General features: G+C 37.6%; 1 protein-coding gene across 3 annotated transcripts in view; it reads right to left on the bottom strand.

Annotated features, from left to right (window-relative positions):
- Positions 1 to 469: 469 nt before the first annotated feature.
- The window catches only part of sds22 (protein phosphatase 1 regulatory subunit sds22), a 61,511-nt gene continuing 39,021 nt past the window's right edge, over positions 470 to 22,959 (bottom strand). For 2 of the 3 annotated variants that reach the window (XM_076212653.1, XM_076212654.1), the window contains exons 9-10: positions 18,353 to 18,476; positions 470 to 12,550 (exon numbers count right to left, since the gene is read on the bottom strand). In XM_076212653.1, coding sequence (XP_076068768.1) covers positions 12,473 to 12,550; positions 18,353 to 18,476 — 202 coding nt within the window. In that variant the 3' untranslated portion in view covers positions 470 to 12,472. The remainder of the gene's footprint in view (positions 12,551 to 18,352; positions 18,477 to 22,959) is intronic. The other variant, XM_076212656.1, reaches the window with a different exon arrangement.

The raw sequence follows: 22,959 nt of genomic DNA, 5'->3' as shown, positions 1-22,959 counted from the left end.
ACAGTGCAGCATTAGGCTTTTCCAACTCCTCCCTATTTTGACTATTTGATATGGGTTCTCAATTACTTATTCAGGTATTTTCTTGTTCAGTTTCAAGCTTCACAGTTACTTGAAATAACATGATCAATTTGGGGTTTCATAGCCTTATAAATAAATTGGTGCAGCATATCAATATACTACATAGTAATAAATCCTGCTTTTTATAGTCCAATGCAAATATTGAGTACAAGTGATACAACATACCATTTTAATGCTGTCACATGTAAATACAATATATATAGAAGTATAGTTAAGAATTAAGTGACGAGTTATTAATGCAAAATAGTTTCTGGTACACGGTGTAGTATAAAGCAGGATTCATAACAATTGCTAGTCTTCATTATACCTGAACATGGTAAGCAACTAATTCATGAGTCAAGAATGCCTGCTGGTCACTACAGAAGAGTGCAATGCAAAAACAAGTACTGTATAATGCTTTAGAATGTCTGTTTGTTCTTATGATTATTATGTACTTTAAACAATCATGTGAAATATTCAGATCACCCTATGGCCCCTGTTATAAGCAATTCCACCATAGAACACTCCATTTGAATCAGTTTCATATGGAGGCTCAAACTCTTGTACTCCTGATGCATGTGACTGGTGAGCAATGGTGTGGGGAAAACAGTGGTCTTGTCTCTGGTTTTCTCCTGACTACCATCTGCTAATCACTCAGCGCAGGAGGAAATGGTGCAGTGTTTTTCTGTTAAATAAATTTGAATGGATGATGGTCCTGATTCAGTTTAACATCGTGAACTCCCTCACCAGGAGGCTAGGATGGTGCCCTTTACAGAGGACTTTGAAGCATGGAATTTAATGAGCCATGCCCTTGGTCCAACTCGCTGGCAGCAGAGTTTGAAGTGCAATCACCTCAACTTCTACTGCAAGCAGTGAAACTTTAACCTACTTGGCCAACGAGCATCCTTGATGGTCTTGGAAGACCAAAAACTTATGGATTACTGATTTATGTATTAGATACTTCAGCAACTCTCATTAGTAATTCATAAAAGCATTTGAAATATACTCTATAAATCTTTGAGAAAACTATTTGTACATGAATATAAATTAATTGACCAAGAATACTATAAAATATATATGGTCAAATTAAATTAGAAAAGAATCTGTTCATTTTTGGATAATGAGAGATAAAGGATGGAAAAAAGTAAGATGATATGGAAATAATTACTTTTGAAATTATGTCAATCATTCCACTGGTAATTTCATACAAATAGCAAATTTCTCTGAGTCTTAGAATAACGTTTCCTTGTTCCCCATCCTCAAAACCCAACATGCTCAACTGGTACATCCCCAAGGGGCTGACCTCATCTCTGGACCAGGGCTATGACACCTATCATCTATTTTCTCCACCTTTTCAAAAAAGAAGAGCTAACATCTGGTAACTGATCCACTCCTCTTACTACTCGAAGCTGGACACAGAAATAGTACTACACTAATACAACAGACAGAGTCAGAAGACTGTTACTAACCATTGTGGGGCTGTGGTTTGTTTTCCAGTCAGTGAAACTTGAGGCAACATTTTAATAATTCAATACATTTTTGTCTAAAAGAAACATCACTGTTGTAAATGTAGTGCATTACGAGTAATTAGTATGGCCAATGATATAGAAAAATAATTTGTAACAAAGAGCTTAAAGAATATCAAACATATGTATACAAATCAGTGCATATTAGCACAAAAACTGTGTATATTAAAGCTAAACATAAAGAACTTTGAATTCCTGAACTGCCCTGGTAAAGGAAAGACCAAGTTTGGAAAAAGATACTATTAAGTTTAATCATAAGTACTATCTTGTGATGCATTTGTCTTTTAGTGCTGATGAAAACAACATGTTCTGAGCTGCAGATACATGACCTTGTATCACTTGTACTACTAACCTTGACATCAGTACTTAGCAGTAGGGTTACGCTCTATCAGTATATGCAGACAAGCAACTTTGCGAAAGTTTAAGTATTTTCACTATTATAATCACCCAGATAACTAGGACAATAAAATTCCTCCTACAGAACCACTCATAAACACCACTTGACTCATCATAACAGGCTCGTTTATGGTTAAGTTCCTGTGAATCCTACTGGCTAATACAACTGTTTATACTAATGAGGTTACCAAGAGAGCAAGACAGTCTTTCAGAACTCTGTTCAACTTTTACTATTAGATGTGCTTGGTTGTCGTCAAATCTACTATTTAGTGTTTAGCTGCCCTCTAAGCCCAAGTTTCAATCTCACCTGTGTCATCAAGGGTAAATAATTAATCTCTATGCACCTATCTACCATAGTTTGACTATGTATATATTATTTCATATCACATCTCTAGCTGATTGCTTCAATTACCAAAATTTAAACTCATATCTTAAAAAAGTATAGTAAAACTATTAAAATTTGTTACAAATATAGAAATTAAACACTGTATCTCCTATTACATCTGAGAAACAGTATTTTACAATCACATTAAAGATATAGCTACTTTTTTTCATAAGCATATCCGTAAAGTAATGTCACAGTTACCTCTATTCAAAGCCTTTCATAATTAAGAAGTTCTTACAACTATCTATGACAAGAAATTATATGTAAAAAATATCATAATGGATTGCTTTCCAATATTCTAAAGGGTAATTATTCAAAAAATCTCCTACTTACCATATTCCAATCAGTACTAATTTTATTCAAAACTTCTATGGTTACATTTGGTTAGATGATCAGATTGATGTGTGTCACTATTATGTGGTTAAGTCATTGACGTTATTCTGATTCTTATGCATTGTTCTGCTAAATTGTCAAACATCATGTTACTCAAACAATTCTTGCTTGACAAGATCTATGGCCTTCCTAGCATCCTCATCTGGAATTATGCAATCTTTTTGAACAGATGGCTCTGAGCCCTACTTGTTCAATCACCTATTTTAATTTCATCATCATTATTATTTATTATTATAATTTTTGTTTTTACTACAAGGGTCTGGAAGGGTGAGGATGGGCTAGGTCAGGTGAAGTGGAGTTTGATGGTCATGTTGGGTGACTACTCACGCTCAGGTCTCTTCCTAGATTAATCAAGGTAATACTAAAGAAAGTTACTTTATGAAAACTTCTCATTGTCCTTTCTCTAGTTATTCTCTGGTTAGCCTTTCATTAGGAATAAATTATTCTCTCCATATTCAATGAAATCTCATTACCATATACAGGTAGTTCTTAATTTAAGCAATATATGACCAAGAGGCACAATGTCAATTAAATCATACATTCTAGAGATAAAAAGCTCATTATGGAATATTTCTGGATATCAAAAAAACACATACTCACACACCCCCTGGACCCAACTTGTGTTGATTTAAACAAACTGCACAATTCAAACAAAATGTATTACCTTATCAGTTGCATTAAATCAAATTCCCCAAAAATATATACATAAATATATAAAGGGCTTTTTCCCCCTTACAAGGGAGGCAGCCAAAGTCTAAAGGCATAATTCCACTCTTATCCATTGCATTCCCACCCACTCCACTCCCACTCACCACCCCTCCCTCTCTCTCCTTTCTTGGCTCCTCCTGGATGATGGGTCACCCCTGCATCTCACCCATGAAATAAACTTGCTTAAATTAAGAACTACAAGTACATAAAATAGTGCAACATTTGTCTTTATCCTACAAGTAGTTTTATATATATCTTGTTTGGTAATAAATAGTGCTTCCAACATGACAAATGACCATTTCTTTGGCTTCTAATTCAAAAAGGGGCTTTAAAGAATATTAGGAAATTAAGTTATGCCTGTCATGAAATTCAAAGTTCATCAAATCTGATTTTTTCCAAAATTACTTCTTGGCTGCAATTTGTGAAAAAAAAAAAAGTACACCAGTCAAACACAATTTTTTTTCTCATTAGATCACAAACCTTCAGAACTAAGTGACAACATCAACACATAGATTTTTTCTTCCACTTTTGCTTTATCCATTACCCTTTACAGAAGTCCCTCAATTAACACGGATTCAATCACACACAGATTTTATTTCAAAACCATCTCAAATATAGAGAACCGTTTTAAAATTTGCCCCCAGTCAGGCACACATACGCACACACGGGGCAACATCTCAAACATTTGTGGTGACTGCTTTCTATTTTACCATATACAGTTGATCCTCAGATAAAGCGGTCATTATGTACTGGGAACTGCTCAAACAAGGGTGTGGGGCGAGGGGATAGCCGTGGGTGGCTGCCTGCGGTCATGTGTCAACCTCCAGGTACTGATGCAGGAGGGAGGGAGGGGAGGAGAGGGGGAGTAGGGGGTGGTAGGGGGGTAGTCAACAAGCTTTAGCTTGTCGCTTCCACCACCCACGCCGTGCTATCGTGAAATTTTACCGCCCTAACCTGTTGAGGTGTAATGTTTCTTTCGTTTGGAACACAAATAATAAGTCTGATAATGACTGTGCTTGTCATGTCTTAATTTCTTTTATGAAGTTCTTGTTGTTACTGGCGGTGGTGGTTTGGGAGATCAAAAACAGATGTATACACTCTTACACACCGTGTCGACACACACGCACACGTAGACACGTTAAACAACCAGTGTATGTTGTGAATGCGCGTGCGTGTACACACAAATACGAACACAGACACACGCACATACATGTTTACATGTACATGTAAACACAGATATACACGCACACATACATACGCCACATACAAACACATATACATACGCCACATACACACATATGTATATATGCCACATACACATGCATATACGCCATACACACACGTATATACGCAAACATACATACACCACAAACGCCACATACATACACCACATACACACACACACATATATACGGTTCTCAGTATTTAATATGGAATGTCAGCACACGCGGATTTGGTCATACACGGTAATTTCAGGAACCTAACCCCCGTGTTATGTGAGGGACTCCTGTACTTAGTTTACTTGTGTATATATATGTATTTACCTCATTGTAATGTTTGGTGAAGCAATGAAAGTAAATTTGCTCAAGCTGTCAAACTTGCTGTACAAGAATTATGCCTTGCTACATTGGTATTAGTCCGAGCAGTGTGGCAGGGGAGAGGGCAACCCTTTATCCCTGAGGTACATTTATGGGAGGGGTGTTTGAACGGGTTTTATTTTTTATGATGTCCATGCTCTCACTTGTTCATCCCCCTTGTAATGAGGAAATGTTTTTGGTGCACATATACTGGAATAATAATCAATCCATTGCTCCACCTCCTTCTTGCAAGAGATCCACAGCTCCCAAGTAACTAACTATGCCACGAGGCATTGGTCACTTGGGGATTGTTCATGTGGGGCATTATAGGATAAGGTGTTCAATGTTTTCTTTTATATCTAAAGCAGTTTGATTCTGTAGCCAGGTCTATTTTGTGTTGATTAATATATTTTGTTAGAACTATACTCACTGGGTTCCATCTCTGTGCCTCCCAGTCATCAAACCTGGTTTTAAGTTCATTTATGTTGCCCACTTAACTTTTTTGTTCTGTTTAGATATTTATTGAATTGTGATTTGATTAAACTTCATGACTTCTCCCTCTCAGAGGGCTAGGATGGTACCACCTTACAGACGTCTCCTACCAACATAATTCAATATACTTCCACTCCAACTTTGCATTCATGTAGTGCCACCAAGCCAGTGAGCAACTCATTTACCCAATTATGATATACAGAAAAGGAGTTACAATTGTAGGATCTTGTCTCTTTTTTTTCAATTACCAAACCTAGCTTTGGAATCAAATGGATTTAGTCTGGACAATGTCCGCTTCCATGCTATTCCAGGAGTTAATGCATCTATATGAAAACCAGTTTTATTCTATATCCTTCAAGTAACCTCTTACTCTTCTCTCTCCCAGCCATGTTAGGTTCCTCATCAGGGTCACAGAAATCATCCACTGTGACAACAACTTTGGGCATTTAATAATTGCCGAGGTAGTAAGCATTGCTTTACATAAACCTTCATTAAACACCTAGTTATCTTCCAAGTATGTCCTCTCCACATGTAAGAAAACAAACCCATGAGTCAGAAAAAAAGCCACAAGACCTTAGGACAGGAATAAAGATACAAAAGACAGAAGAATGTTGGGACAGGAGACCACTGGGACAGGATATCATGACAAGAGCCAACATCATTAGTAGGACAACCTTCCTGGGTACCTCCCAAAACATCCAACTTCATTGTATTTAATCTTTATAATTTTGCATTGCATTTGATGTTACCCTGAAGATGGCCTTGTGTAATGGCTGAAACAGCTGTCAGTATATAAACATACATACACACATACTATAGCTAAGCGGTCATGAATTTGATCCCTGCCCATAGCTAAAAAGAATCACAGCATAAGCTAACACCCTGCTCTGCAGGATAAGAAGTTGTGTGTGTATTTATTTTACCTTGTTGTATTTACCTAGTTGTATCTTACAGGAAGGAGAGCTATGCTCGTGGTGTCCCCTCTCTGTATCTTGTCATATCTAACTTGCTCTTAAATTCTTGTATTGTTTTTGCACACACTATTATTTTGTCTAGTTTGTTCTATACATCCACCACTCTGTCTGGAAAACTTTTTTTTTTTTGTCTCTTCTTTAACTGTCCTTTTTGAGTTCCTTTCCATGTCCTCTTGTGTTTCTCTTATCCCAATTTAGTAAGTCATATATATGTGTGTGTGTAAGGTCATAGCATACCCCAAAGATTGAGTAATATGTTAAGAGATCTCAGGAGGATGACAGTTGTTTGTCACAAGCCAACCACCTGATCTACAACCATGATGAATTTTTTTATACACACATACAAGTATGATAAATGGAGATTAAGAGACAGGACCCCACAGGAGTTCCTTTCTTGCATACTACAATTAAGTAAATACATGAATTCATATGTACGATAACTGAAGAATAAAATATAGCTCAAGTTGGAACCATGATGCTAATTATAACTAAAAGTAGGAGACAGGAGGACCCCACAAGTGTTGCACCTTTCCTGTATAGTACAATTAGGTAAATACAGGAAAGAGATGGCTGGGTAGATTGCGTCTTCTTGGATTTGCAGAAGGTGTTCGATAAGGTACCACACATAAAATTAATAAGAAAAATTGAAATAATAGGAGGAATACAGGGTAAGCTGCTAGAATGGATGGACTTCTTATTTGGAAGAAAAATGAGAGTGGTACTTAGAGACAAAAATTCAAACTGGGAAGATGTGAAAAGTGGCATCCCGCAAGGCTCTGTATTGGCTCCTTTAATGTTTGCCATATATATAAATGATATGGATGAGGGAGTAAATTGTTACATGAACTTCTTTGCTGATGATGCCAAATTACTCAAGAGAGTAAAAACGGAAGAAGATTGTAGATCGCTACAAGAAGACCTAGACAAAATATGGGAATGGAGTCAGAAATATGAGATGAGCTTCAACATCAAGAAATGTAGCATAATAGAATTTGAAAAAAGCAAAAATAGAGTATCAGGTCAATACAAAATTGGAAACAAAGAAGTAAAAAAAAGTCAACTCAGAAAGGGACCTGGGAGTAATCATCTCAAGCAACTTGACACCTGATAAACACTTCAATAAATTATTTGGAGAGACTTTTAACTTACTAAGATCAATGAAAGTGGCCTTTGACTACAGAAATGAGGAGATGGTTAAAAAAAATAGTGGTTACACTGATAAGACCTAAACTAGAATATGCCGCAACATTGTGGGCACCCAGCACAAAGAACATAGAAAATTAGAAAGAATCCAAAGAGCAGTGACAAAAATGGCACCTACACTGGCAAATCTGACATATGAACAAAGATTGGAGAAACTACATCTGTCAACACTGGAACTGAGAAGAGAAAGAGGTGATTTATTGACCATTTACAGAATTATGAAAGGGATGGAAATCCTCGATAGAGATGACTTATTAAAGTGGGACAGAAGATAAACAGGACACGAAAAGAAACTAAAGAAGGACACTTATAGAAGAGACCTGAAAAAGAATAGCTTCCCACATAGAGTGATTGATGTCTGGAACAAACTGAACGGAGAAACAGTGAATGCCAAAACTATACACTATTCTAAGAATAAACTGGATGTGGAGAGATATGAAAATGGGTCACTACGAGCATAGCTCTCGTCTCGTAAAATATAACTAGGTAAATACACATACCAAAAGGTTCCCGCCTAAAAGTGGGATGGCTGAATCAAAGCACACATCAACCTAATAACCATCCAAACCCAAACCCTACCTTCTCAGAATCTCATGTATGAAGGATCCCTGTCCTGTCACACTGCTTGGGTCAAAAATAATGCAGCCAATTAATTTTTTCTCTTCTATTAGTACATGTTTGAGATGAAATGGTTAAAAAGTATTGTAGGGCAGTGGACAAGGTGCAGGGATGACCCGTCATCCAGGAGGTGCTAAGATGAGAGAGAGGGTGGAGGGGTGTGGAGTGTATTCAGGGATGGAATGGGTGGAAATGATTTTATGCCTTTTCCTTTTTGGCTACCTCCCTTGTAAGGGGGAAAAAGCCTTGGTATATGTATGTATGTATGTATGAGTGTGGATAAAGTGAGAAATGTGGAAGGAAGGTGGACAGTGGGAGTGGAAAGAGCTGGCAGATATGGTTGGTCAATGAATGCTGAAATTGTTTGGGTGTATTGAGAGAGCAATGCAGGATGGGCAAAAAGTTTGGAACACAGAAATGGATGGAGAGAATTTGAGGTGAAAACCAATAAAAAGAGGTAGATAGATTGGGTGAACAGGGTAGTGGATGCAAAGGGAATGTCTCGTTCTTGCACAGGGAGGAGTGCAAAAGATAGAAGGGAATGGTGAGCGGTTATAAATGGATGAGCAGTGGCGTAGCTAAGGGGGGGTGGTAGGGGCGGCACTTTTTGAGGGGCTGCATTTTTGGTCCTTGTATGATTGATATAAAATTATGTTAATCAGTCTCTCATAGATGTCAGTTTTTTCTACGTTATTAAGCATAATAAAGCGTGACAGTTTGCAAGCGTGTTAACACACACACACATATATATATATCCTTTAAGAAGTTAATGTGCATTTGTAATATTGAATTATTGAATTCCTTGTGAGAAGGGGCGGCAAAAGCACTAGCTACGCCACTGTGGATGAGGGAATGATGCAGCCTAATGGGATATTCTGATCTGTTCCGTATATTTCTCAAGAAGATAAAGGAGGAGGTTGCCTTATAATGAAGCAGTGAAGGTAACCTAGCTCCATCTCTTGGGTTCTGTTGTGGAAGTGTTGTGTCTTGATACATTGCCTCTGACCCAAGGAGTGTATTTACCTAGTTGTATTTACCTAGTTGTAATATACGGGAGGGGAGCTATGCTCGTGGTGACCCGTCTTTGTATCTCTCCACATCAAGTTTTATCTTAAAATTTTGTATAGTGTTAGCACATACTGTTTTGTTGTCTAATTTGTTCCATGTATTTATCGCTCTGTGTGGGAAACTGTTCCTTTTCAATTTTTTTCTATAACTATCCTTTTTCAATTTTTTTCCGTGTCCTCTTGTTTTACTGTTTTCCCACACTAATAGGTCGTTCCTGTCTAAAACTTCCATTCCTTTCATTATTCTGTAGATAGTTAGCAAATCTCCTCTTTCTCTTCTTTGTTCCAGAGTTGGTAGGTTCAATTTGGATAGTGTGGATAGTGTGTCAAGGGACAGATGATCCTTCATCTACAAGGTGCTAAGATGGGAGGGACAAGGGAGTTTTTGGAAGTGTGGAGTGGGTGTAGGGTGGGTATATACTATGACTCAATCATCTCCCTTAGGACTACCTCCAATTCTTTAGTAGGTGCCACCTGATGAAACAGACATTCTCTCTCTGGAGAAATTAATTTCTCAATCACCCTAAGTACGCTTCCTCTCTTCCATTTTGTTCTATCCGCCTATAGTCATACTTTTACATCCTATTTCCTTTTTCTTAAAGTTGGAATCTTTGCAAATCTCTATTTGTCCCAGTCAGACTAATTTTGCTTCATTACTTCTATGCTCACTTACTTTCTTTTTGTGTCCTCCTTCACACAATTCTTTTCTCCTTTGATATCTCGCACAGCTTTTCACCATTTATTTTTCCTGCATTCTCTCTATGCATCCATATTACCACATCACAATGTGGTCCATTCTTTCTCCCATACTCAACTGTTTCCTACAGTGCTTTGTTATCACGATTGCTAATATCAGTTTACCATTGCTGATATCCCTGTGGACAATATTGCACAACTGGGTTGATTTAGCTTACAATGTTTTTTTTTTAATGCCCCAATTTCTTACCTTATCAATTCCCCTCAATCCACACACAAGCTAGGCCCTCTCCACCACATACTTTTTTCTTCTTTTGACCAACCTAATGACAACAGAATTCAATTCTAAGCATCAAATTGGTTTCCACTGTGCCTTCAGTCAATCCGCTTGTGAACTATATTATTCTTGCTTTCATAATTTGATCATTTGGTTCCTACAAATTTCCTCACTTCTGCCTCTTTGTGACCAGCTTTTTGCTTTATTCAGCAACCCACAGTTGTTTGCACTACTTCATATCAAATTAAGTGCTTTTAAATTGTTAATTTTCATATGTTGGTATATGTTTTCATGAACAAATGTGTCAAAATATATTTGAGTACTTGTATCTGAATAGAACCATGTCATAATTACTTGGCACTTGAGGAGTTTCTAAATATCTATTTGAAATTACTGGAATTCATGCTCTCGTATAAAGTGGTGTCCTTTGCAAAAGTAAGTCCTCTATTTATTTGAAGAGAGAAATTCCATAAGATGTAATATGGAGTGAATCAGATTACATCAAAATCTATTTTATTTTGACTGTCTATAATGTTTTTGAGTGGGTTTTTCTGAGTGAATGAGATTGTATTTTTTCCCCATTTGAGATAAATTCTGTTAGTTCAAATTGTGAATTTCTTTAGTCTCAATTATCCGAAGCTACACTACAAGGTATTGAGAATTTATGTAATGCCGACCAGAGTGCATTCCCTTGACTCATTTCCAACAAATATCCTTACAGTAGCAGATTGATCATGGCTGACATAATATCAGTTCGTGTAACTGTAATATAGTCATGGGTGTTTCACAGAATTTTGCTTATGCATACGTATATGTACTTGCGAATTCAAAATGTACATACTTTATTACAACCTTAAGCTTCATGGAATTAGAGCCTTAAAACCTCCAGTATTTGTACGTTAAATTAAGTATTCAAAACATTCAAACATAACCACATTCTTATTCTGCCTTACATCAAGAAACAAGACAACAACATAACTTTAAACAAGTTATGGAACAATACCAAGCATGCATGAACAAATTCCAAGCATACATGCACAGCTCCCTTCTAGGGCATATAAGGGTTGTTGTCCAATCACTGACTTCTGTTAGTTATATGACCAAGGCACCATGCAGAAAAAGGGCATAATTCTTTAGCAAATGTGTCAATCAAATATGCTTTGAATTGGTCACCCCCTCTTACACTTTAAGGAGGGATTAAGGCATTTGTGTATGTATATGTTGTGTCAATTTACATTGAGTTCATTAAATCATCTAACAAAAGTCATGAAAGAGACTCAAACCAATTATAATTTTAATATTTCCTGGAGGTGTGCAAAACAGCAATACTTCCCATGTATTCTCTGAAACACTTGTAGCATATGATCACTCATCTTAAATCAAGTCATTTTACAAGGAACTAAAGACATTCCCTCAAATGACCCTGCACTTATTTTTACCATACATAAATGACAAACTCGTTGGAACTGAACCTGCTGTAGTTTTTGCTGTGACACAATCATGCCAACATGGGTAAGGCTATCAACTTTTTTTCTTTTACTTATTTATTTATTTATTTTTTTATTTGTTTATTTATTTTTTGTGAAGACACTGGGTTGAATCAAACTGAATGGGTAAGAACTGCATATGACTACAGTTGTTAAGCCCATTAACAAGGTAGCATATTTCATGAACTGTCCTGAATAATGCCAAATAATATCATTCAGCTGAGGAGTCCCCCTGGACTGTAGGGCATCACAAATTACAAAAAAATCCCATCAAGTCTTGGGTCCATTCCTCTGCTGAATGAAGTAATGCACTGTTCACCAGAATAAGACCGATAAAGTATGCCACAATAGTGAAGGGGTCATGTTAGCCTGCCTTGGCCGACTGAAAATAATAAGGCTTGTTGCTTTCTGCTTGTTCTGGCTGAAGCTTGAAACACCACATCCAGGACTGGTTGAACAGGACTACATGTAGAGGTTGTGACTATTGAGAAGACTGGTGGGTGGGGCGCAAGTTTGGTGATTCTGATTCCAACAAAGAAAGAAGAAACCCAAGATTGAAAGCTAAAAAGAATGAAACATTTGGCATCCAGAGCCAGCTGTGTGATTCTTGAGAGCTTCACACTTTTGCTGCAAAGGAAGAACTTGGGGCAGGAGGTGGTTTAGTCACTGCAGCAGCATTTTCCTCCCAGGTTACCTGCCAATACAGAGAGAAAGTTATGAACCTGCTATTATGTTACCTGTAACTTTTATAATAGTAACTACAAAGTAATGTCGTAACACATTCGTAAATTTCAACAAAAACCCACTGTGTTGGATAAGAAGAAATGAAATAAATAGATTCCATATATTTCGATCACGGACTGTGATCCTCTTCAGTGGAATACGTATTCCACTGAAGAGGATCACAGTCCGTGATCAAAATATATGGAATCTATTTATTTCATTTCTTCTTATCCAACACAGTGGGTTTTTGTTGAAAATACAAATATAACCTCTACACACTGCTAATCATCTAACCCACTCCTCCCCAAAAAATCTAAGATTATACATACATACATACATACAAAAAATTAAATAAAAACTTTAAAAAAAATAAAAAATAAAGCAGAGCATCTAGATTCATATATAGTGAACTATGTACTGCATTATTGAAAAACTGTGTGCATGCACACCATCTTGACAAAAAAAAAAAAAATTCTGGTAACTACATTGGGGAGTAACATGAGTTACAATACTACCTTACAGCTTTAACCCATACAGTCCCTGCAATGGCTAGGAGCTGTCAACATTTTTCTTGTCACCCTTGTCCCACTACAACTAGTAGCTGCTGGGATTCATTCCAAAGGTACTGTTAAGAATACTGGCAGAGAGTGCCGGGAGTTGATTTTGCCTGGAACTGTACAGGTTAATAACCCATTTCTATTCATAGTCTAGAGCATTGTAATACATGCTAAGCATACAATGCTCCTCATCCACTAGTGAAAATAATTTCTCATCACTAGACTATACTACTTCAGATACACAGTTCATTGCACCCAAATTCAGTCACTAATATGATATTCTTACATGTACCCAGATAAGAAAACATTTGACACATAAGAATCACATAAACCTATCTCTGATCAGATCACATCTAGCAATAAAACAGTACTAACACACAAACTAGCCTGGAAGCCACCATCTGCCCAAAATACACACACCACACAGAAATCAGCATTTAGTCTTACACATTCCATCATTAACACAGTACTAACAGCAGTACATTTCTTTTTCTTCTTCTTTTGAGTGACTTATGGGTGGGCCAACCCAAGAGGCTTTTACCAAATACCCTGGGGTTCTAGAGGGTCTCCTACAAGAGAGAACCAAAGAAAGTGAGTGATACCTGGGCATACATTCTTTTCATTCATAAGAATGGGAATTGCTAACAATGCAAAGAAGAAGAACAGAAAAAGGAAATACAAAGAAGAAAAAGAAAAGATGAAGTATCTATAAAAGTATCTGAAAGATGTCCAACTCGCAAAAATAAAAAATGTTTGGAAAGAGAAAAACAAACAATTCTAGGACCGGCTTTAGATTTCAGTTCTAAACTGGGGACTACCTTCAGTGTGAATATAAAAAACATAGCTCTGGGTCATGCCGATAGTCCCCTGTACCTAGCCACATCCCTGCATATGTTAGCAGGGATATACAAACTGTAGCCATGATTATACTATAAACTCTCATTCACCTTACAGATGTATGGATACATACTGATATAACCCACTCCTGCATTCCATGCTCCATGTATATTTCTTTAATTAGCCCTGTTTATCACTAATAATTTTCTAGACCAAAAATATTGTCTTTGTCCATCATATTAAGACCTATATGTATACAAAAAAATATGAGTGGTACAGAGTGATCTCTATGGAACTCCACTTTTCACTTTCCTCTACTCGAGTAATTTCCCTGAATAACTGGGCTTATTTTCCTCCTTCCCAGAAGTCATCCATCTACTCTAGAAATTTGCCTCAGATTTTGCCCTTTCAGTTCAACTTCCACAGCAGCTTCCAGAGTAAACTTTATAACATACAGTTCACCTGTCCATTTCTTGAAATTGGAATGCTCTGTTCATAACTGTTGTAGTAACTAGGGGTGTTTGAAATGCCCAATCTTTCTGTACCATTTCTTTGTTATTGGCTAATAGGAGAAGTAGGAGAGCTGTAGCCAATGTCAATTCTCAAATATATATATATGCAAAAAGATAAAAAAACCATGTGATCCAATAAATTGCTGATAACCACAAAGGAAACTGGAAAAAAAACTAGAATTCCCAAGCGATTTTGTGATATTTCACATCTTCAGGGGAATACAAAAGAAAAAAGTTACACATAGGTATATAAGAGGTATGAAAATAAACTGGGAAAGGTACAGACAATAAACATTGAGAAAATGTAACAAACAAACATTAAAATACATAAAATCAAATTATTTTTGACAAAATTTGTAATCACATTACATCTTTTCAATAATAATTTGATTTTATCTATTTTAATGTTTGTTTGTTACATTTTCTCAATGTGTATTGTCTGCAGAGAGGGTAGAGTGCCGGAGGACTGGAGGAGTGCCTGTATAGTTCCACTTTACAAGGGAAAAGGGGACAAGTGTGAATGTAGTAGTTTCAGAGTAGTTGGGAAGGTTTATGGGAGGATCTTGATTGAGAGGATTAGGAGAGGAACAGAAGGAGTAATTGGTGAGGAACAGTGTGGATTTAGGACGGGTAGAGGTTGTGTAGATCAGATCTTTGTGGTAAGACAAATATGTGAGAAAGCTATAGGAAAGGGGAAGGATGTTTTTTGGGCTTTTATGGATCTGGAAAAGGGTTATGATGGGGTAGACAGAAAGGCAATGTGGGAGGTTATGCAGATATATGGGATAGGAGGAAAGCTTCTAGGAGCTCTCAAGAGTTTTTATGAGAGTAGTAGAGCATGTGTCAGGATTAGAAATGGAGAGAGTGAGTGGTTCGAGGTAAAGGTGGGACTTCGTCAAGGATGTGTTATGTTGCCCTGGCTGTTCAACTTATACATGGATGGGGTAGTGGGTCAGGGATTGGAGATGGTTAAAGAAAATGGAGAAAAGTGGGAGGTGAGCCAGCTTTGTTTGCTGACGACACTGCGCTTGTGGCAGGATAGGAGGGATTGAGGAAGTTCGTGACAGAGTTTGGGAGAGTATGTGATAGAAGAAAGCTAAAGATAAATGTGGGTAAAAGTAAGGTGATGAGATGTACAAGGGGTGAAAGTGGCAGTAGACTGGAAGTGAGCATTAAGGGAGAGCGACTGGAGGAAGTGGATAGTTTTAGATACTGTACTTGGGTGCAAATGTGGCAGGAAAAGGTGGAGTGAAGGTGGAGGTAGAATGTAGATTGAGAGAAGTGAGTAAATGCCTTGGTGGATTGAAGAGTGTAATGAGGAATAGACATTTGGGAATGGATGCTAAGAGGAGACTGTATGAAGGAGTGGTTGTGCCAACAGCACTGTATGGGGCAGAAACATGGAACATAAGAGAGGAAGAGAGAAGGAGTTTGAATGTGTTTGAGATGAAGTGTCTGAGAAGTATGATGGGGGTTACTAGGCTAGATAGAGTGAGAAATGAGGAGGTGAGGAGAAGAACGGGGGTGGAAAAGGAGTTGGGAGATAGGGTTGATGAAAGAGTATTAGGATGGTTTGGACACATGGAAAGAATGAGCGAAGAAAGACTAGTAAAAGAGGTATGGAAAGCAGATGTGGAGGGAGTGAACATAAGGGGATGTCCTAGGATGAGGTGGATGGATGGGGTGAAGGGGGCTTTGGGGAAGAGGGGAACGTATGTTGAGGAAGGACGGGAGAGGACAGAAGAAAGGAGTGAATGGAGAATGGTTGTATATGGATGATGTTGTGATGCATGAGGTGGAATGGGTGGGGGGATGGGGGGTGAGGTAGTATGTGTGAGCAAAATTTGATGCAGCCCGAAGGGATTTCTCCCCATCTTCTCCTTTTATGCATGGGGGGACGGAGAGGGGGGGGTTGCCGATTTAATGAAGCAGCCTTGCTGTGGATGTGCTGTGTCTGGCAACACTGCTTCTAACCCAGGGCAGTGGACAAGGTGCAGGGATGACCCATCATCCAGGAGGTGGTAAGATAAGAGGGAGGGTGGAGGGGTGTGGAGTGTATTCAGGGATGGAATGGGTGGGAATGATTTTATGCCTTTTCCTTTTTGGCTACCTCCCTTGTAAGGGGGGAAAAAAGCCTTGGTATATGTATGTATGTATTGTCTGTACCTTTCCCAGTTTATTTTTATACCTCTTATATACATATGTGTAACTTTTTCCTTTTGTATTCCCCTGATGATGTGAAATATCACGAGAGGCGTTTGGGAATTCTAGTTTCTTTTCAGGTTTCCTTTGTGGTTATCAGCAATATATATATATATATATATATATATATATATATATATATATATATATATATACATATACATATATATGTATATGCACAAATATGCACACATATATATATATACACACACACATATATGTATATTGTTTTTAAACAATGTAAACTGCAGCAACAGCTATTAGTACCACAACTGTCATATCTTCATAAAAAGAGGTAATGTCTGCTTTAAACAAAATCTAATCAAGGCTGACGTTGGCCAGATGCAGCCACCAAAACCGACTATAAGTGGATCTCTTTCTGGACTGGCCAGAATTAGAACTGAGCTGGAACCGGCAGTCAGAATATGTACAGGGGTCTTCAGAAGGTACCTTCATAAGGTTCCTCAGTGGGGTGGAGGCTGTCCCCAGTATAGTTTAACAACCTGTAAGTAAATCTTCCCTCTAGGGCAGGGGTACTCAAACTGGGGTTCACAAGAAGATTTCTAGGGGTACTCAGATGGCTGACGAAAAACGTATTTTAAATAGTGGTAGTTGTGGATTATGAAATTCCGTGCTAGCAGTGTGTGTTCCTTCAATCTTCTGAATAAAGTCATTAAAATTTTAATAATTTTATAATATCCTTTGCAGAATTATTGTACTTTATTGAGTTAGTCAATAAATTACCATTCTCTTCATTGTTAGATTATTGGGGATTCGGGAAGATGACCTCATAACTCAGGGGGTACTTAACAAGAAAAAGTTTGAGAACCCTTGCTCTACGGTGTCTCTGGGGTTCTTTTGTTTGTATACATGTTTTCATATATCAATGGACTGCCTAGTATTGGAAAAGTTCTTCCCATTTGTTCCATTTCTGTAAAGAAGTGCTTATGCATGCTCATAACTTAAAAATAGGGAAGTTTCTCAAAGATGTGAAACTGTTTTGTATCCTAAGGAGAATAAATATTCTCATGTGATGATACTCCTAGGGAAAAGATACTCTCTCTTTACTGAAACTCACTAACTGTATAAACCAAATCTGATATAAAAGTATAAGATAGAACATTTTCTTCATCACATGTATTCAGGCCAAAATGTATTGAGTGAGTACTCTACCCTTATGATGACGTGTCTTGTTAAATAAATTACAGATGACAGTCTCCTCATAAAATAAATACTAAATTAACATTATTTCATCTTAACCATTTATTAATCAATTCATCATTAGCCTCATCAATTTGCTATTCTTTACCTGATGAAATAACATCTTGATTGGGACATTTCAAGATTTTGTTTTGATCATACTGGGTGATTTTATTCAGCTTGGAGGACCATATGCCCAAAAAAGATTCAATGAACCATCTTGAGCAAACTATTTTGACTTACTCTTTAGGGATATATCATCCTGATAAGGACATTTGAAGATTTTGTTTTGGCTGATAGCAGATACAAGACAATTTTATTCAGCTTAGAGGATCCACTGCCTTGTAAAGTGTTAATCCATGTGTACTGTACAGACAATCTTACATACACACATCTAGAGATTGAAATGGTACTACTGCATACTAGGTGAGAAGAAATGAATGATCGCTGCTACCTAAAGCTTACCCCTTTTGGTTTGTCACTGTGGCTATGTTCTCTCCTTTCTTTGTATTCCCCTACGGTTGCAGGGGAATGATACTTCCGAGGGGGTGTAGGGCTGGCAGCCCATCCCTCTCCGAATATTGTACCACTAAAAGGGGGCAAAAGTCAATGAAATCTCATTTTCTACTTGACTAACCCCCTTTCTATGGGGAAACAGTCTAACAGTTTAAAAAAAAAACATACTTATACATTATGAAAATCCATGTGAACAAGTTGTATAGACATGGTAAAGGAAACATGGACTGGAGGTGAAGCTTTTATTCCTGACATTTCGTCTTTCCTTTGAGAAAGTCGATAGACGAAACGTCAGGAATAAAAGCTTCACCTCCAGTCCATGTTTCCTTTACCGTGTCTATACATACTTATACATTACGTACACATAATATGCAGTATACATACTTACATACATACATTTAGACATACATACTGGTACACATATATACATGTAGGTACTGAAGCTGGCTTTCCTCCACCGCTTCATTACATGGGGACCCCCCTCCCCAAATCACTCTAGAAACATCCTGAATAGACAGGAATTCATCCTTCTAGGCCACTTCATTTCTTTATTTATCTACAACCGTTCTCCACTCACACCTACCTTTAGCCCTCTTCCTTCCCTGCTTGGCAGATATTCCTCTTGAGGAGGACACTGAATGCAAGAAGAATCTCTTTCACAGTGGTTGTAAATGGATGAAATTTCATGGCCTGAGGTGATTATTCTTATCTGTATATTTCTGAAGTAGTTGATGGGGGTCGGGGTACTCGTATAATGAAATGGGGGTAAACCAGCTAACACTATCAGACCCAGCTGTGTCTCGCTATATTGTCTCTGACCAGAACAGTGTGGCGGGGGAGGAGGACGAACCTTCATGCACAAGGAGCTAAGAGAGGACGGAAATTAAGTGGGTTTTTGGATACGTTTAGGGTGGAAGTATGCTTTGACTTAAGGGGGTTCCAGACGCAGCGACTTACTTGTGCGTTACGAGTTTGTGCAAACTATACGGAACACCCCTGCGTGTCCACACGTTACAAAAAAGTATGCACAATCGTCAGTCCATTTCTAGGTCTAGGTGGTGGTAGTCATGCCTGACGAAGAGCTTATTTTAGCATTTTTATACTGTTTACTACTTCGTCCACACGCACGGGAATCCGTATACAAACCGGTTTGTGCAGGCAAGCCTACGGTAAAGCATGCACATGTGGAATCCCCTTTAGTGCCCCAATCCCCTTACAAGGGGTAGAGGCCTTTGTGTGCCTTTGTATTACCTAGTTGTATCTTACGGGAAGGGGAGCTACGCTCCTGGTGTCCCATCACTGTATCTCGCCATATCTAATTTGTTCTTAAATTCTTGTATTGTTTTTGCACACACTATTGTTTCGTCTAGTATGTTCCATACATCCACCACTCAGTGGGGAAAGCTTGTTCTTCTTCAGGTATCTTCTATAACTGTCCCCTTTGAGCTTCTTTCCATGTGTATTTACCTAGTTTTATTTTACAGGATGAGAGCTATGCTTGTAGTGACCCACTTTTGTATCTCTCTGCATCCAGTTTGTTCTTAAAATCTTGTACAGTTTTGGCATTCACAGTTTCCCCATTTAGTTTGTTCCAGACATCAATCACTCTGTGTGGGAAGCTATTCTTTTTCAAATCTCTTCTGTAACTGTCCTTGACACGAGAAGCTAAAGAAAGCTTCTCGTGTCCTCTTGTTTCTCTTCTGTCTCATTCTAATAAGTCATCTCTATCAAAAACTTCCATCCCTTTCATAATTCTGTAAATAGTTAGCAAATTGCCTCTTTCTCTTCCCTGTTCCAGTGTTGATAGTTGTAATTTATCCAATCTTTGTTCGTATGACAAATTTGAGAGTGTAGGTACCATTTTTGTTGCTGCTCTTTGAATTCTTTCTATTTTCTTTTTTACTAGGTGCCCATACTGTTGCAGCATACTCCAATTTAGGTCTTATCAGTGTAATTAATATTTTCTTTACCATTTCTTCATCCACGTAGTCAAAGGCCACTTTCATTGATCTTAACAAGTTAAAATTCTCGCCGACTAGTTTGTTGATATGTTTATCAGGTGTCGAGTCACTTGAAATAATTACTCCAAGGTCCCTTTCTGAGTCAACTTTTTTGACTTAGTTGGTACATACATACATACATATACCAAGGCTTTTTCCCTCTTTCAAGGGAGGTAGCCGAAAAGGGAAAGGCATAAAAACATTCCCACCCATTTCATCCCTAAATACACTCCACACCCCTCCCACCCTCCCTCTCATCATAAGACTTAGTTGGTACCAATTTTATATTGACCCGATATTCTATTTTTGCTTTTTCCAAATTCCATTATACTGCATTGTGTGTGTGTGTGTGTATTTACCTAGTTGTATTATATGGGAAGGGAGCTATGCTCATGTGACCTGTCTTTGTATCTTTCAGCATCAAATTTTCCCTTAAAATCTTGAATTGTGTTTGCACACACTGTTTCTTTATCTAGATTATTCCAGATATCCAGCACTCTGTGTGGGAAGCTACTTTTTTTTTCAGATCTCTTCTATAGTTATCCTTTTTGAGTTTCTTTTCATGTCCTCTTGTTTTTCCATTGTCACTTTTTAGTAAATCCTTCCTATCAAGGATTTCCATTCCTTTCATGATTCTACAGATAGTCAGTTGATCACCTCTTTCTCTTTTCTGCTCTAGTGTTGGTAGTTCCAATTTGGATAATCTTTGTTCATATGTTAATTTGGAAAGAGCTGGTGCCAACTTTGTCATTGCTCTTTGTATTCTTTCTAATTTCTTTATATTCTTTTTAGTACTGGGTGTCCATAGTATCACTCCATATTCCAGTTTTGGTCTTATTAATGTAACTAATATTTTTTTTAAATAATTTCTTCATCCAAATAATCAAATGCCACTTTCATTGACCTTAATAGGTTGAAGGTTTCTCCGACTATTTTGTTGATATGTTTGTCCGGAGTCATGTCTTTGCTGATTATTACTCCAAGGTCTCTTTCTATGCTCACTTTTTTTTATTTCTTCACCAATTTTATAATTTTTTATATTCTGTTTTTACTTTTTCCAAACTCCATTATACTACATTTCTTGATAAAAGTTCACTTCCCATTTTTGAGTCCATTTACAGATTTTGTCCAGGTCTGATTGTAATGATTCAATCCTTATCTTCTTACTTTTTTTTAGTATTTTTGCGTCATCTGCAAAGAAATTCATATAACACTCCACTCCTTCATTCATGTTGTTTGTATATATGGCAAACATGATTGGAGGCAGTACCAACCCTTGCAGGACACCACTTATCATTTCTTCCCAATTTGAGAAAAAGAGAAGACGGGGAGATATCCCTTCGGGCTACGTCAATTTTTTCTCACACATACTACCTCACCCCCCATCCATTCCACCTCATGCATCACAACATAATCCATATACAACCATTTTCCATTCACCACTGTCTTCTGTCCTCTCCATTGTGTGTATAATATACATGCATATAAATAATATACATACATATGTGTGTGTGTGTGTGTGTGTATATATATATATATATATATATTGCAGATGTATGGGATAAGGTGAAAGCTATTAAGAGTAGTCCAGAGTTGTTATGAGAGTAGTATAGCCTGTGTTAGTATTGGAAATGGAGAGAGCAAGTAGTCTGAGGTGAAAGTGGGGCTGTATCAGAGATGTGCCATGTCACCATGGTGGTTGAATGTATACATGGATGAGGTGGTGTGGTAGGTAGATGCAAGGGTAATGGGCAGGGGTCTGGAGATGGTTAAAGAAAATGGAAAGAAGTGATAGGTGAGTCAGTTGTTGTTTGCTGACAATACTGCACTTGTGGCAGGGTCAGGCAGAGGATTAAGGAAATTAGTGATGGCATTTGGGAAGGTATGCAATTATGGTTGATTAAGAACATATGAGTATACATTTGCCTCACCTTGTAAAGTGTTTATTGTTATTATGGGTTGGATTTTTTTCTTGGTTCTATTATGCTTTGGTTCTTTATTACAGATATTATAATTTTATAAGGTTGTGAATAAAGTTTGGAAGTTCCCACAAGTTTATCGGTTACACTAGTTACAATATTTACAACTCATCATAGACAAACTGTTCCAGCTTTCTTGCCTGAATACCGACACTAGCTCCCCTACAGCAGGCAAGTCATGGAAGCAATGGTATCATACATTTACTAATATCATGCAAATAGTAGGGGCAATGTACCTGACAAACTGGAAGACCTTGTGATTTGTGTATATCTATATTGACGAGATAAGCTGTAATAAGCGAAACATCGTACAAATAAAGGCTCTGTCCTCATATGGTGTTTATCTCGTCAATCTTGTCAGCAAACTGCCACTTTTAAGGATATCTATATTACAGCTTGCATAGGTTATTACAAATGGTACATTTGATAGACAGACCAACAATGGTGAAATTTAATTCTGAAGAGCTCAATTCCTGTCCCCTATCCATTATCAGTTCCAGAATCATAATGCTGGCAAAACTCACACAGCAATACCACCTCATGGAAATTATTCAAATAGCTGTAACATTTGAATGGT

The sequence above is a fragment of the Oratosquilla oratoria genome, chromosome 30, assembly GCF_046742065.1.
Source record: "Oratosquilla oratoria isolate Oo_2021 chromosome 30, ASM4674206v1, whole genome shotgun sequence".
Taxonomy (NCBI): Eukaryota; Metazoa; Arthropoda; class Malacostraca; order Stomatopoda; family Squillidae; genus Oratosquilla; species Oratosquilla oratoria.
Note: the sequence above shows the minus strand (reverse complement) of the source record. Positions and strands in the feature narration are given on the sequence as shown.